We start from the raw sequence: 15,929 nt of genomic DNA, 5'->3' as shown, positions 1-15,929 counted from the left end.
CACTCCATAGACCAAGGTACTTTTCATGTTGTGCAATAGGCTTGCACACAAACAAGTCTGCATTTTTGGGGGGAGATTACGCATACTTGTCTGCGATACTCAGGAAATACTGACCCAGGAGGCAGTCCCACGCACCTCTGTTCTGTGTGCATTCCATGACCTAAACACTTGCCTTCTATGGAGTATCCCCTGTGATAGTATGTGGAAGAAAGAGAACTTGTTTCTTATCTGCTGCAGGATACAAATTTGAGTAAGATGCGGTTTTGGTCTCATAAAGGAGATTAAACAGAGACGAGTAATCACTGTTCACATGAGGCAGGATGTGCCAATGCTTCAAGAGGTACAAACAGCACTATGGAATTCAGAGGAGGGAAGGACTCTACCTGGCTTGATGTAGTAGAATCTTGACAAGATAGGCTAAGGGAGAGTTTCATATGCAGGGGGCAACATTGGAATAAGAATACTGTGTTCCTGGGATCCCTCGGTGGCGCAGCGGTTTGGCACCTGCCTTTGGCCCAGGGCGCGATCCTGGAGACCCGGGATCGAATCCCGCGTCGGGCTCCCGGTGCATGGAGCCTGCTTCTCCCTCTGCCTGTGTCTCTGCGCCTCTCTCTCTCTCTGTGACTATCATAAATAAATAAAAATTTAAAAATAATAATAATAATACTGTGTTCCTGAGACATTGAGAAGTCTAGTCTGCCAGGGTTCATGGTTCATATCAGGAACCCATAGTTGATAAGCTTTAATGTGATACACTGAAGCAATGTTCTGGAGGATCTTGGGTGAATAAGCAGAATAGAAGAAGGTTTTTGAATAGAGCAATGATGTGATCAAAGCCATTCTTTCGAATATCTAAAATAAAGGCAGTTTAAAGTAGGTTGAAGCAGGGAGATCATTTAAGAGTGTGATGATAGAATCTAATGATGAGAGTTAGAGTCATGGCATTGCATTTGGGAAGGAAGTGAGTAAGAGGAAGATGAGTAAAAGTCAGTGGTGACTTAGGGAGCAGGCTTGACTCATGGGGGTGGCAGTGATCATCCCACAAGCAGAAACAAGGGCTCCAAAGGGAATAACTTACTTCAGAAGTGGGGCAAATTGTAGGTACAGTTTTTAGCATGTTGTACTTAAAGTACGTGTGAGACATTCTGCCGGTGGAGGTAGTTATCAGGCAGCTGAAAATATGGCTGGGACTTGGGAGCAAGGTCAGGATGGGAGAGGGATCTGGGAGACTGCCCCATATTGCTGACCTGGAAAGCCTTGGAACTGGAGGAGGATGGAGAGCAAGAAGAGAGTCACCAGTAGCTTGGGTGCAGGCTGCCCAGGGGAGCATAGGGAGTAGTTGATAATGAAGCAAAGAGGTGTAAGAGCAGGGTGAGGGCAGTGTTCAGGCACAGAAGCCAGAGGAGGAGGAACACTGGTTTAAGAAGTAATGAGGAGGGCACCTGGGTGACTCAGTGGTTGAGTGTCTGCCTTTGGCTCAGGTGTGATCCCAGGGTCTTGCGATCTTGCGATCGAGTTCTGCATGGGGCTCCCTGCAGGGAGCCTGCTTCTCCCTCTGCCTGTATCTCTTTCTCTCTGTGTGTCTCTCATGAATAAATAAAATCTTTAAAAAAAAAAAAAAAAGAAGAAGAAGAAGTAATGGGGATTGAGGTTGTGATGGTAAAATGTACTCTATTTTTTTTTAAGAGTTTAGTTCAGGGATCCTGGGTGGTGCAGCGGTTTAGCGCCTGCCTTTGGCCCAGGGCACGATCCTGGAGACCCAGGATCGAATTCCACATCGGGCTCCCAGTGCATGGAGCCTGCTTCTCCCTCTGCCTGTGTCTCTGCCTCTCTTTCTCTCTCTGTGACTATCATACATAAATAAATAAAAATTTAAAAAAAAAAAAAAAGAGTTCATGGGGAAAGGAAAAAAATGGGATGGTGGTTTAAGGAGTAGCCAGGTTGAGAATATTTATTGATCTGTGGTTTAGTGTGAAAGGCATGAACATGTGTTTTGTTTTGATTTTGTTTTTTTGAAACCTTTATATTTGAAATATAACATGTAAGAAGTACATGAAGATAAATGTATACTTCAGCGAATCATGAACTAAACATCTATGTACATGCATGACCCACATTGAGAAATAAAACATTTGAGAGGCATGCTCCCATCCCCCTGGTCTTGCCCTGTCACACTTTTCCTCTGATATGGGAAATTTCTCTCCTGACTTTTCTGGAAATCCTTTGCTTTCTTAACAGTTTTACTACCTAAATATATAGCCATGACCTCAACAATTTAGTTTTGCCTGATTATGAATGTTATGTAAATAGAATGATATGATATGTATTCTTCTGTGCCTGGCTTCTTTTGCTCAACATTTTTAAGGTTTATCTACATTCTTGTATGTAGTTGTCTGAATTTTTTTGTATGGCCAGTGAGCCAGTGGAGCTCAGTGGAACGTAGTGGAGCCAGGAGAGGAGATGTAAAGGGACAGAGATAAAATAATGTGGAGGTAGGAAAGTATTAAACCAAAAGTACAAAAAGGGGGCTTATCTCCATATAGAGGAGAAAACACTCATCTTTCTGAGATAGAATTGAAGAAAGAGATACAGAGAGATTTTGGAGGTTCTCTTTGGAGGAATTCATTTGATTCAACAGAGTTGCAGTCTAGATCCACTGCCTGGGTGGAGGGGAGACAGGTGGTTTTAGGGAACTTTGGAATAATTACTATTTAGACTGCAGGTAGAATTCAGCCACAAATGAATAAAAGAATTTCTAAATTAGTGAGGGTCAAGCTAGGAATAAATTTAGGGCTGAAGTTGATAGTATTTCAGCTCCCTCCCCCCCCCCATGATATTTCTGTACCATTACTTCCTAACTGGGGGTTAAAAACAGAAGAAAGCAGAGATTTGCTCAGATCCTAAAATTGACAAGAGGATGATGCAAAAGATCAGTTCTTCCTTCTGTACTCTGCCAGCTATAAATCAGTTTGGCTGATCAAAAAGTTTATGTGGTCATGTATTGCTCCCCCCTACCAGGTGGCCCTCCAGCCCAAGATTCACAGCAGTCTTCCAGCTGGCCTCAGCCCTGCCTTAGCTCGTATCACTGTCCCAGGCTGCTCCCTCCCGGCCAGGCGCCAAGGCAGCCCTGGCATTTGGTCTCCATGTTCATTTCTGCTCCTTTGGTCATAAAAATGCCTCCCTCTGTCTCCGGCAGGAGGGACACAACTATTTTTTCAAGAAATTCAGTTGTGAAGGGAAGGAGAAAAAGCACAATAGAAGAGAAGACAGGCTTAAGACAAGGTTTTTTGATTTAGTTGAACAATGTGTGTCTCTAGTTTGTCTTTCTAGCTATCCCAACTTTAGATCAGAGGCCTAGATTGGCTTATGTAGGCCTCATTCATCCCCAGTTAAAATTCATCCCCAGTTAAAATTCCTTCTTCTGACCACAGGCTGAAAGGTGTTGGCACAGACCATTTGTCCCTAATAGTCTGTAGGATCATATAATTTGGTAAATAGTATTTTTTCCTTGTGGTCACCAAAGTTCATACCTGCCCCCATGAGGACCTGTGTGTGTATTTGCTGTCAGCACTCTGTTACCATGTTCCTGACCTGCAGGCCTCTTCCACAGTGAGCCGGCCATAGCATTCTGTGGAGTGGTGCTTCTCAGATGAGGCTGCACATAAGAATCATTGAAATATTTACTTGTTTGTTTGCTTGTTTACTAATTAGAGGCAGGAAGAGGGGCAGAGAGTGAGAATCTGAAGCAGGCTCCATCTCACCACCCTGAGATCACGAGCTGAGCCAAAATCAAGAGTTGGAAGCTTAACTGATTGAGCCACCTAGGCACCCATGAATGAGCTTTAAAAAAGAAAAAGTTTCAGGATGGATATTTCTAAAGGTAGGGCATAGGAGCCTATGCTTTTGACAGGCTCCTCGGGAGCTTCATTTTTGTACACAGCAAGTTTGAGAATGCTGATCAGGTATATTTATTCATTTTCTGGGTGTTCTTTCAGTAAAGGTTGGTGGTCTTTTTGAGTCCAGTTGGGGCTTTCTTTTCCTATTCTTGTTATCTACACTCACACCCCTCTAAGATGAACATAAGGCATTATGTAGTTACTCATTTGTGTATAAACAATGTGCTCAATAAAACTTTGATGGTGCTGTAACAGATTACCCTCAAATTTCAATATCTTGTTCCTTTTCCCAAACAAGATAGGGTCTTTTGTGTGATTTAACTACCACTGAAATCCTGATGGCCCCTGCTTCTCACATCCTTGGATGGTACTTTAGCCATAGGATAGCATTTGACATTTTTGCCTGTAGAGCTGCACATTCATGCTTGACCTTTTAACACCTCCATCAAGAAGAAGAATCCTACCCAACTGTGGTTTGTTAAGTCCTTGACTTCTACCGCATTGAAGTATCGGACAGCATCTACCGTCTATTCCAGAATGGATAACTCTCTGTTTCAGAGAGAGAGTATATGAGGGGCCAAATAAGTCTTGATAGTCAATTACAAATTATGAATTTCTTTACATACCCCTGTTAAGCTATACTTTATTTATAATGCTCAAAAGTAATAAATTTTAGGCATATGTCCTTATGACTGCCAGTGGCTTTGTACTTGAGAAGGAGGTCGTGGCCAGCTGTTTAGAACTCTTTTGCTCTGTCTTCTTCTTGGGCCAGGCTCGGCTGTCTCACTGACAGGGGTCTCAGATCCTTTTTTTCTCTTCTCAGACTCATCCCACACAGACTGCCTTCCTCTCCAGTGTTGATCTACACACTCATTGCTCCTACCAGATGATGTTGCCGGAATCAATAGCCATTGTTTGCTCCCCCAAGTTCCAGGAGTAAGTACATAGATGCCCTGAAGGGCATTACAGGGAGATAGTGGGGAAAAGTCTGCGAGGAAGAGGTCTCTATTTAAAAGACCTTGTTTTCTCTAAAATATCTAGATTGTGGGATTAAATGGCTATTTTAAAAGGTTACCTTTTCAGCACCGTATCCTGATACACCTACTATGCTTGTTTAAAAAAGGCATCAAAGCAATCTTTTGTTGCTTTTAGGAGAAAAGGACATAAAATTGAAGTGTTTGACTTGAAGCAATAGGAATTTTAAGAGACTGATGTCAGAGTAAAGAATTTCAAAATCAAACAGATTATCTCAGTTAAACTTCTTTTTCATTCTAAATCTTGTTATTTACTATGAATTCTCCCAGCAAAACTAGTGTGGTGGCAGTGATGAGTCATTCTCTAACTCTGATTCATTCACCAGAGAAGAGACCTATGTGCCAGCATACTTTTGAAGCTGTCTCAAAATGAACTCTGTGTATGCGCATGTGTTTCAGACTGGGGAAGCACCTTTGCATGATTCTGGGCCTGCTTTTTCTTATTGCAGAACTGGATTCTTTAAATTAACTGACCATGGACTAGAAGAGATTTCTTCCTGTCGCCAGAAAGGATTTCATCCACACAGCAAGGATCCACCTCTCTTCTGTGTATGTATCTAAATAGGAGAAATTGGGGCTGTGCTTCATTCAAGCAGAGAGGACAGTCTGAGCTGATGAGGTGCATTATCCTATCTGACCCACATAGAAGATCAGCCTTGTCACTCATCTTTTCAAGTCTTCCTAAAAAGGATGCATGTAGGAAGTGGTGTGGGATAGGAATGGATTTGAGTTGTAGCTCTGCCATTTAAGGACTGTCTGACTAGACTTCATCTTCCTGGGCCTCAGCCTACTCATCTGTAAAGGGAGATGATAATGATGATAACACCTACTTTATAGGGTTAATGAGAGGCTTAATTGAAGGAATACACAGAAAGTACCTGGTACAGTAGCTTGCTTATTAAATATTAGTTTTAGTTGGTTAGTTAGTTATAGCTAAGCCTATACTTTAATAAGAGATTTGGATTCAAAGGGGAAAAGCCACTTAAGATAGGTAAGATATATTTGCTTCTGAAATTTTGCTTAAATAATAGGGATTTCTTTTTCTGACCTTCTGAGGAAGTTTTTTTTGTTTTCTGTTTTTTTTTCCCTAACTTGTATTCTGTGAATAAAAAATTTCAGTTGTTGATAAGATCGGTATGTTTCAGTTTGCCCCTCAAATCTAATGTGATAGGTTGCTTCACTCCATGCTAGCCATGGAGTGTTATTTCTTTTGGGTTCACTAAAAAGTGACCAGTATGGAAAAGGGACTCAGAACCCTGTCACATGAAAGGAACTGGGATGCTTAGAAGGAAAACCTCAGGGAGTATCTGAAAACCAACTTTAAGTTAGAAGTATTGTTGTATGAAAAGGTATTGAGTGCATTTCATAAGACTCCCAGAACTAAACTAAGTCCTCAAGGAAAGAGTTTATAGCTGAATATAAGAATGAACTTTCTGACAGATCTGTTCATAAATAGGTCAGTCTGCCTTGGAATGTAATAAATATCTAGGTACTAGGATGTTGAAACAGGCTGGAAAAAAAGTGACCACATTTTCAGTTTTTCAGTTATAAAGACCCCTTTTGCAAGCCAAAAGTGAGCATTCCCCATGTGACAGTGGGTGCACTGTATTAACTGGTTGATGCAGTGAGCCCCCAAAACTAATGAATTCAGCAGTTCTTTCAAATAAATGTATATTTTATGAATGACTGTAGAATATACATCCAGTTGAAAAGTCAATGAAGGTATGTGGGCCCACATTGATTGAGGCCTACAGATTAGGATTGGGGAGTCACTGAATCCCAGGCCCCTCACCATAACTGCCATGTAAGTAGTGATCTGGCTTCCAGACTGAAACCATTAGCCAGAATCAGCATGTTAAATAAGAACTTTTAAAAAGTGACTTCTTAGAATTTGCCAGGACTTTCCCTTTCTTTCTTTTTGCCTGTTGTAGAGCTGCAGCCACGTGACTGTTGTGGATAGAGCAGTGACCATCACAGACCTTCGATGAAAATTTGACTCAAACACCTCCCAAGAACTATAAAACCATATCAGTGTACTGTAGCCTCTTAATTTAAACTTTCCAGAAAACTCTGGAAGCTTTTTTAGACAGAATTGAAAGTGAGTATAACCTGGGGGAGAACTAATTCTTCTGTTTCTGGTTTAAAAAGAAATAATTGGCTGTACTTTTTAGGCAAGTGTGGAAAATGGCATGATAATGCTAAGACAACTCTTCAGTATATCTGTAATGAAAAAATTAAGTTGAAAGAATGGTATAATGAATACTTATCTATGCCCTTTGTTCTCGATTCACCAGTTGTGTTAATATTTTTTTCCCCTCTAATCTATCCTAATTTCTCCACCAATATGTTTGTTGTTGTTTACCTTTGGAATTATTAAGGGCATCTATGTAGAAATTGGGAAGCCATTTAGAAAATCTTTGGGTTTTCCTGTGGTTTATGCCAATATTAATGAAGCTTATTACAAGGGTGAGGGATAGCTCACTATGTCTGACGAGATAGTGAGGCTCGAAAACCCTGAAGAATGATTTTTGTCAGGAAGTATTGTTATTTAACAAATATTACAGGATATTTTTTCCTCTACAATAAAATGACAATTAACATATTTTATGTGTGTATACTCTAGAGTGATATGTTTGATCAAGTATTGTCTAAACAGGCTAACGAAGAAGTCTGGTTGTATGGGGAATTTGAGCTGGGCTGACACTGAAGGCGTGTCCCAATTCACTGTTAACTGCTCATCTTTTGTCTGGCTGTTGCCATCTTCCAGGGCTGTGAAGTTGTGTTCTTTTGGTGTTGTCTCAAGTGGGTCATCCTGTTCACTTCCTTCTTATGCCCTAAAAGCTTTCAGCTAATGATAATAGAGCCTTTATTTGGAGTGCCAGGTTACACTCCAAATGAGTGATTCCATTCCCTTGACACCCCACCCTGCCAATGTTAATATGTTGACTGTTTTTCTTACTCCGGCACCATCTAGGAAGGTATTTGAAGCTGCAATTGGTTCTATAGATTTCCTTCTATGAGCTGCACCTAGTGTTCTAAGGCAACCTAGAAATAATGGTATTGTTTGTGCCCGCAGGTGAGGGCAGGAGAATAAATACCTTGTGTAGAAGAGTGGGTTCTTTTTATATCACAATTCTGTGAGAAAGTCTGCAAATGTACAAAGTTTCGCTTCATTTTAAAGTTTTGTGTCCTTGAATATACTATGTTCTTTATCACTCAGGTTAGTGTCTTTGAACTTTTCCCTTGGAAGAACCAAGTCTTTATATTCTTCTCCTCTTAGGTTCTTAACTCTCAAGGTATTGGAAATTCTTCTGCAGTTCTTTTTTTTTTTTTTTTAAAGATTGTATTTATTTATTCATGACAGACACAGACACACACACACAGAGAGAGAGAGAGAGAGAGAGAGAGGCAGGCTCCATGCAGGTAGCCTGACTTGGGACTCGATCCTGTGTCTCCAGGATCAAGCCCTGGGCTGAAGGCGGCGCTAAACCGCTGGGCTAGTGGGGCTGCCCTCTTCTGCAGTTCTAGTGTAGGTGGGAATGTGGGGCCAAGCAAGTCTGGGGAGAGGAAGAGTGCCCCTCCTGTTACTGCCTTCCTTTCCCCACTGTGGCCCCAGAGGCAGCCTGGACTGTCATGCCTTGCCTCAGTAGTCCTGTAATTGCCCCAGTCTGGTCCTTTCTTTCCATGCTCAGGGCTATTGCTTGGTTTAGGGCTTTATTTCTCCTTACTTGGACTAGTGCAATAATAGGCTTTTCCCCAGCCTCTCTCTCTCTCTTTCTCTCTCTCTTTTTAGTATTTCTTGACTCTAGTCTGTTCTGCCTAGTACAGTCAGGAGAAGGTTCCTAAATTATAGCCATCCTCATGTTTCCTATTTTGCTTCAAAACCTGCAATAGCTTTGCATTGCCTAAAACCTAAATTTAGCCTTTATTCAGAACTTTCTGCATATGATCATATAATGCTCCTGCCCCTGGCTCCACATTCAAATGCCTGGGGTGCTTTTAAGAAAATACTAATACTTGTGCTCTACCCCATACCAATGAATTCTGAATCTCTGGAGTGGGGTCCCTCAGAGTGTTTTGGTTTTGTTTTCGTCCTTGTCTCTAAAGCTGCTAGGGTGCAGCCAGGGTTGAAAAGCTTGCCTAAGAATTGTGAGCTCTCTTATCCATCTCTGCACTTCAGAGACTTTCTGCAAATGTTTGTCAAACTGGAGTGAACTGAATATGTCATGTGTCACAACCACATTGGTCATTTACTCTTTACCAAATGGCCACATCTTTTCTGCCTCTGCACCTGTGTGCCAGAAATCTCAGAGGCTGCTGGGGGGCAGGAAACCAGTGTGTAAATGCCCTCTTTCCACCTCTGTAGTCACTCTGCATGGGGTGGTTTCAGTGTCTCTTTCCCCACCAAGCTCTGGGGGAAAGCTGTGGTAGCAAGCCAGACCACAAGGAAGCAGGGAGATGGGTGGGGCAGGCCCATGAAAGAGAAAAGGAGCCAGAGTTGTAGAAAAAGGAGGGAAGCATTCCATATTGTGAATAAAAGGGAATCAGAACATGAAACATGGGGAAACAGCTTCTATTGAAACAATAGCAGCTGCTCAGTAAAGAGACTGATTCGTGGGCTCCTGAAAGCCTTTATGCTCCCAAGGCAGAGAAGCACCATGCTTACTGGTCTGGGCTGAGTAGGGAGGGAGAGGCAGTGTCTGGTTGCCAGTTGACTTTAGAGGCACAGACCTTCCAAAGTGCCATGGGCTAGGTACAGAGAGACTTTGGGGAATTTGCTCTTCTGGGAGTCAGGGCAGGGCTGAGCTTCTTCAGATTATCACTTTCACATACTCTAGTTAAATGCCACCAAAGAGGAAGAAGAAACCACTTAAGCCTTTATTTTGCTTTGTCAGGTAACAGACACCTTAAGAGGCAGCCTGGGGAGAAGTATTCCCTAGTGGGGCTAGTGGGGCAGATATTTATTGCTTGAGATGCAAGAGTTTGAACTTTCATTTTGACACCCCCAATTTTAAAATCATGGTGTCTATGCCCTTTAACTATTGATTACTTCTTCTGGGTTTCAGTTGCTCCAGTAAAAGGAAAAGTTTATCATGTGACGATTGGGAGGAATGGAGACCTCTGAGAACAAAGCTTTAATGACATGAAAGCCCAGTAAATCCTGCAATGTTGTTCTGTTTCAAATAGATTTTGAGAACAGTTCAGGAACAGATCAGTTGTTCCCTAGAAAACAGTTCATCAGTTGATATTGTGCCTCCTGGCTCTCCCTGCCCCCATATCTCAGTGTTTTAACCCTACCTGGATTTGGAGACAAGTTTGTCCAAGGATCTTTCAAGCATGTGACCAGGAGTGGAACTTCTGAGTCAGGACTCATTTCTTTTTGTGAGGAGCTTTGCCTGGGGCACTGAGAAGGCCTGTTTGGATCAAGACCATTGGAACATTATCCTCTGGAGAGGAAGTGCCAGATTGAATATTTAAGACTTTGCCTTTAGGCCCAGCTGTTTATTCACCCACAAGTCACTTAACTTCCCAAACTTCTTTTAAAAATCTATAAGATGGGGGATCCCTGGATGGCTCAACAGTTTAGTGCCTGCTTTCGGCCCAGGACGTGATCCTGGAGTCCCGAGATCAAGTCCCACATCGGGCTCTCTGCATGGAGCCTGCTTCTCCCTCTGCCTGTGTCTCTGCCTCTCTCTATCTCTGTGTGTGTGTCTCATGAATAAATAAATAAGGTCTTTCAAAAAAAATCTTGAACCCTCTTCACAAAGGTTCCACTCCTTTACTCAGAGTTGGGGTTTTTGTTCGCCTTAGCCTACTTAGGGTCCGAAGTGGGACCATATGCTTATAGGATGTGTCTAGTATCACTCACTGTGCCTATTAGATCCGGAATCCAGCCCAGTTGTACTGCACAATCATGGGCTCTCATGTCCTTTGGTGACCAACCCTGCATCCCCTAGGGCTTAGTTCAGGTTCCACTTGCTATTGTGCCTTCTCTCACTGGTACATTCACTCTGGGGGCTTCCTTCTTAGAACTCCAGTGGCACTTTTAGGCTGTTTCCCACAATTTATTTTTTTTAAAGATTTATGTATTTATTTATTTATGATAGACATAGAGAGAGAGAGAGAGGCAGAGACACAGGAGGAGGGAGAAGCAAGCTCCATGCCAGGAGCCCGACATGGGACTCGATCCAGGGACTCCAGGATCGTGCCCTGGGCCAAAGGCAGGCGTTAAACCGCTGAGCCACCCAGGGATCCCCCTTGTTTCCCACAATTTAATGAGTTGTTCTTTGCCATCTTGCAGTGTTTTCTCATTGTCTTCTTATGTGGGTCGGGTCTGAACTGTCATATAAATTCTGTAAGGGTAGGAATCATGCTTGTTTTCCAGGTGAGTGCCTTCCTTACTTTCTTTTGCTTAGCCCTTCTTAAAATAGAGTCCTTGGTGTTGAATTGTATGTAAGGAAGCCAGCTGGACCCATGCCCTGATTGAGAAGCTCTGTCTCCACTTTGTGGGAAGCCATCTTAACACCTTGCCTCAGACACTGCTTTTTGGGCCTGTGCTACCACCACAGTGTCACCTTGTGCCAACGGTCTGAATGTGAGCAAGTGCTCTCAGCAGAGGGAGCCAGCAGTTGAGCTCTCTTCCAACTGCCAGGACAGATGGTTATCCTGCCCAACAGGCTCATTCAGTGGGTAGTCAAGAGAAGATGTGATGGAGGCTGAGAAGGGGAGGTCAGAGAGGCAGGAGGAGACCAGGAGATAGTGACACCACTATCTTATCACAGAAGCCAAGGAAGGCAACAGTTGAAAACAAAGAGAGATGAGTGATGCCAAATGGCTCAGGAGAGGTTTTCTGGGCTAACGACCAAGATGAGTTCATGGGATGTGGCAGCTGAGTGATCTTCCCTGACAACCCCATCTAAACCACCTCCACCCCATCACTCTACCACACCTCCTTTTTACTCTCTGAATAGCACTGTCATTAGCTAAAATCATCCTGTTTATTTCTAGTTTCTGTATCCAAAGTATACAGTCCTTGAAAACAGCAACTTGTTCTTGTTCACCCTTGTATTCTCAGCTCCTAGAATAGTGCCTGACGCTCAAAAAGATAGAAATAAATGCACAGGCTTGACCAAAGTCACCTAGCTAACAGGTGGGAAATCCTTAAGGTTCTATGGAACAGAACAGTAAATATGCACATGTTTTGAATAATGATTTTAAAGATTGTATAATTTAAAAATTAACAAGTTAATCATAGAAGATTACCTCTTAGAAGGTAAAAGAAGGAAAGCATACGAAAAGATAAAAACTGCATATTTACTTATTTAGAGATGAACGGTAATGCAGTATCAAAGACCAAACATCTGAAATTTCTACAAGCTGTACTAGGAAGGAAATTTAGAACTTTAAATGCTTTAACTATTTAATAAGAAAGAATAAAAAATGAATTAAACATTTGACTCAAATTAGAAAAAAAGAACAAAATATATAGTAGGAAAGCCAGGAAGAAAAAAAAAACACATATTCAAGCAGAAATCAGGGGCGCCTGGGTGGCTCAGTCAGTTAAGCATTTACCTTCAGCTCTGGTCATGATCCCAGGGTCCTGGGATCAAAGCCCCGCATCAGACTCCTGGCTCAGCAGGGGGACTGCTCTTCCCTCAGCCTCTCCTCCTGCTCGTACTTTCTCTTTCTCAAATAAATCTTTTTTAAAAATAAAAATAAAACAAAAATTATTGAATTTTAAAATAGAGTTGGTAAATTCATAGTCATTTTTTAAAAAAGGAATAAAGTAGTCAAAGAGAAAAAAGAAAAACATCCAAAATTGGAAATGAACAAGGGGATACAACAAATGTATGTTATAAGAAAGTACTGTGTGGAACTAGGCTAATGAATTTGCTCCTCAGTAAAATAGGTGATTTTCTGGTAAAAAGAAAAAAAAAATTATATGTGAATAAAACCAAAATTATCAAAAAAAAAAAAAAAACCAAAATTATCTCTTTTTTTAAAAGATTTTATTTTTATTTATTAATGAGAGACACAGAGAGAGAGAGGCAGAGACACAGGCAGAGGGAGAAGCAGGCTCCATGCGGGGAGCCTGACATGGGACTCAATCCGGGGACCCCAGGATCACGCCCTGGGCCGAAAGGCTTACCTATGAGCTTGTTTTGTTTGTTAAGATTCTACATATAAGTGAGATCATATGGTATTTGTCTCTCTCTGTCAGACTTATTCCACTTAGCATAATGGCCTCAAGTTCCATCCATGTTGTTTTGGCAAGATTTCATTATTTTTAAAAGCTGAAAAATATTCTGTCATGTGCATGTACACTCGTGTATGTATCTCACAACATATATGTGATTATATATATATATGTATATATAAACATATATATTACAACTTTAAAATTCTATCTTATGGCTGAATAATATTCTATTGCATATGTATATCACAATATATGTGAGATATATATATATATATATAAACAATTTTTTTAATCTGTTCATCCATCAGTGGACATTTAGGTTGTTCCCATATGTTGGCTATTGGAAATAATGCTGCAGTGAACATGGTGGGCACATATATCTTTTTGAGCTAGTGTTTTCATTTTCTTCAGATAAACACTCAGAAGTGGCTGCACCAATTTATATTCCTACCAACAGGGCACAAAGGTTCCCTTTTCTCCATATCCCTGGAATAAATCCTACTTGATCATGATGGGTGATCCTTTTAATGTATTGTTGAATTCACTTTGCTAATACTTTGTTTAGGATTTTTGCATCTTTGTTTATCAGGAAATTAGACTTTAATTTTCTTTTCTTGTGGTGTCCTTGTCTGATTTTGATATCAGATAATGCTGGCCTTTGTTAAATGGGTTTGGAAATGTTCCCTCCTGTTTTTTGGAAGAATTTAATAAGAATTAGTATTAATTCTTTGAATATTTGGTAGAACTTACCAGTGAAGCTGTTTTGTCCTGGAATTTTGCTTGTGGGTGGTGTTTAAATTACTGATTCAATCTCCTTACTAGTAATTAGTCTCTTGAGATTTTTGTATTCATGATTCAGTCTTGGAAGATTGTATGTTTCTGGGAATTTATTTCTTTTATGTTGTCCAATTTGTTGATATGTAATTGTATAGATTGTATGGTCTTTTGTGATCATTTGTATTTCTGTGGTATCAGTTGTAACATCCCTTTCATTTCTGATTTTATTTATTGGGGCCTTTTCTCTTTTTTTTCTTAGTGAATCTAGATAAAGGTTTATCAATTTTGTTTACCTTTTCAAAAACCAGCTCTTGGTTTCATTGATTTTTTTTTTCTATTTTTACTCTCTAATTTATTTCTGCTCTTATCTTTATTTTCTTTTTTCTTGTAATTTTGGACTTCATTTGTTCTTTTTCTTTCTAGTTCCTTGAGGTGTAAAGTTAGGTTGTTTGAGATTTTTCTTCTTTCTTAAAATAGGCATTTTATCACTGTGAACTTCCCTTTAATAACTGCTTTTGCTACATCCTGTAAGTGTATCCCATCCCAGCGTATGTTGTATTTCCATTTGTCTCAAGGTGTATTTTGCTTTTGATTTCTTCGTTGACCCATTGGTTGTTCAGTAGCATGTTGTTTAATCTCCACATATTTGTGAATTTTCTAGTCGTCTTGTGATTGATCTCGAGTTTCATACCATTGTGATTGGAAAAGATGCTTAATATGATTTCAGTCTTTTTAAAAATTTGTGAAGACTTGTTTTATGGCCTAATATATGTCTATCCTAGAGAGTATTCCATATATACTTGAGAAGAATGTGTATCTGTTGCTTTGGGATGGACAGTTCTGTATATATCTGTTAAGTTCATCTGGTCTAAGTTTTGTTTAAAGCTGATATTTCCTTATTGATTTTCTGTCTGGATGATCTATTAATTTATGTGAGTTATATATTAAAGTCATCAACTATTGTATTGCTATCATTCTCCTTGTAGGTCTGTTAATATTTGCTTTATATATTTAGATGCTCCCATGTTGCAGGCATAAATATTTACGTATGTTATAGCTTCTTATTGGATTGATCTCTTTATCATTATGTAATGTCCTGCTTTATCTCTTATTGCAGTCTTTATTTTAAAGTCGTTTTATCTGATATAAGTATAGCTGCCCTGGCTTTCCTTTGGTTTCCATTTGCATGGAACATCTCTTTTTATCCCTTCCTTTTCAATCTGTGTATGTCCTTACATCTGAAGTGAGTCTATGGTAGGCAGCATATAGAGGCAACCGCTCTAGGTTTTTTGATTGGAGAATTTTGTCCGTTTACATTTAAAGTAATTATTGTGGCAAAAAAAATCCATAACATAAAGTTTGCCATCTCAACCATTTTTAAGTGTACAGCTGAGTAGTGTTAAGTACTCATATTCTTGTGAAACAGATCTCCAGAACTTTTTTATCTTTAAAACTAAAACTCTGTACCCATTGAACCACATCTCTTTCCCCCACCCCCAGGTGACCACCCCTCTATTTTCTGTCTTAATGAGTTTGTCTCTTTGGATACCTCATATAAATGGAATCATACAATATTTGTCTTTTTATGACTGGTTTGTTTTACTTACCATAATGTCATGAAGGATCATCCATGTTGTAGCATCTGTCAGAATTTCCTTCCTTTTTGAGGCTGTATAATATTCCATTATATGTATATATCACATCTTGTTTATCTACTCATCCATTGATAACACTTGGGTTGCCTCCACTTCTTGGCTTGTGAATAGTGCTGCTGTGGACTTTGGTGTTTAAATATCTCTTGCTATTTTAACTGTTGTTGAGCATAGAAAGTTAAGAAAATCAACATAACTCATTTTTATGAATACAACCTAATAAATCATATACATACACACATACACACACTTCACCTAAGCTTGGTAATACAGATGCCTAAGTCCTAAATAAAGCACTAACAAATTTATCAATATAGTAAAGGAACATTAACTACCAGCATTTGTTGTCCATCCTATGATACCTTAGAAC

The 15,929-nt window shown here is 40.2% G+C and overlaps 1 protein-coding gene and 1 long non-coding RNA gene across 4 annotated transcripts in view; one reads left to right on the top strand and one right to left on the bottom strand.

The window, feature by feature from the left end:
- The window catches only part of LOC100684058 (STAM binding protein), a 26,335-nt gene extending 18,803 nt beyond the window's left edge, over window positions 1-7,532 (top strand). For both annotated transcript variants that reach the window (XM_038561739.1, XM_038561740.1), the window contains exons 8-10: window positions 4,720-4,832; window positions 5,380-5,479; window positions 6,862-7,532. In XM_038561739.1, the coding sequence (XP_038417667.1) occupies window positions 4,720-4,832; window positions 5,380-5,479; window positions 6,862-6,918 (270 nt within the window). In that variant the 3' untranslated portion in view covers window positions 6,919-7,532. The remainder of the gene's footprint in view (window positions 1-4,719; window positions 4,833-5,379; window positions 5,480-6,861) is intronic.
- LOC111090657 overlaps window positions 1-15,929 on the bottom strand; it is a 22,308-nt gene extending 6,379 nt beyond the window's left edge. The window contains exons 1-2 of one of the 2 annotated variants that reach the window (XR_005372550.1): window positions 15,895-15,929; window positions 15,515-15,717 (exon numbers count right to left, since the gene is read on the bottom strand). This is a non-coding gene — a long non-coding RNA (uncharacterized LOC111090657). Of the gene's footprint in view, window positions 1-15,514; window positions 15,718-15,814 lie in introns of both variants that reach the window. The other variant, XR_005372551.1, reaches the window with a different exon arrangement.

This window comes from Canis lupus, chromosome 17 (assembly GCF_011100685.1).
Source record: "Canis lupus familiaris isolate Mischka breed German Shepherd chromosome 17, alternate assembly UU_Cfam_GSD_1.0, whole genome shotgun sequence".
Classification (NCBI taxonomy): domain Eukaryota; kingdom Metazoa; phylum Chordata; class Mammalia; order Carnivora; family Canidae; genus Canis; species Canis lupus.
This window is presented reverse-complemented; position numbering and strand designations above follow the sequence as displayed.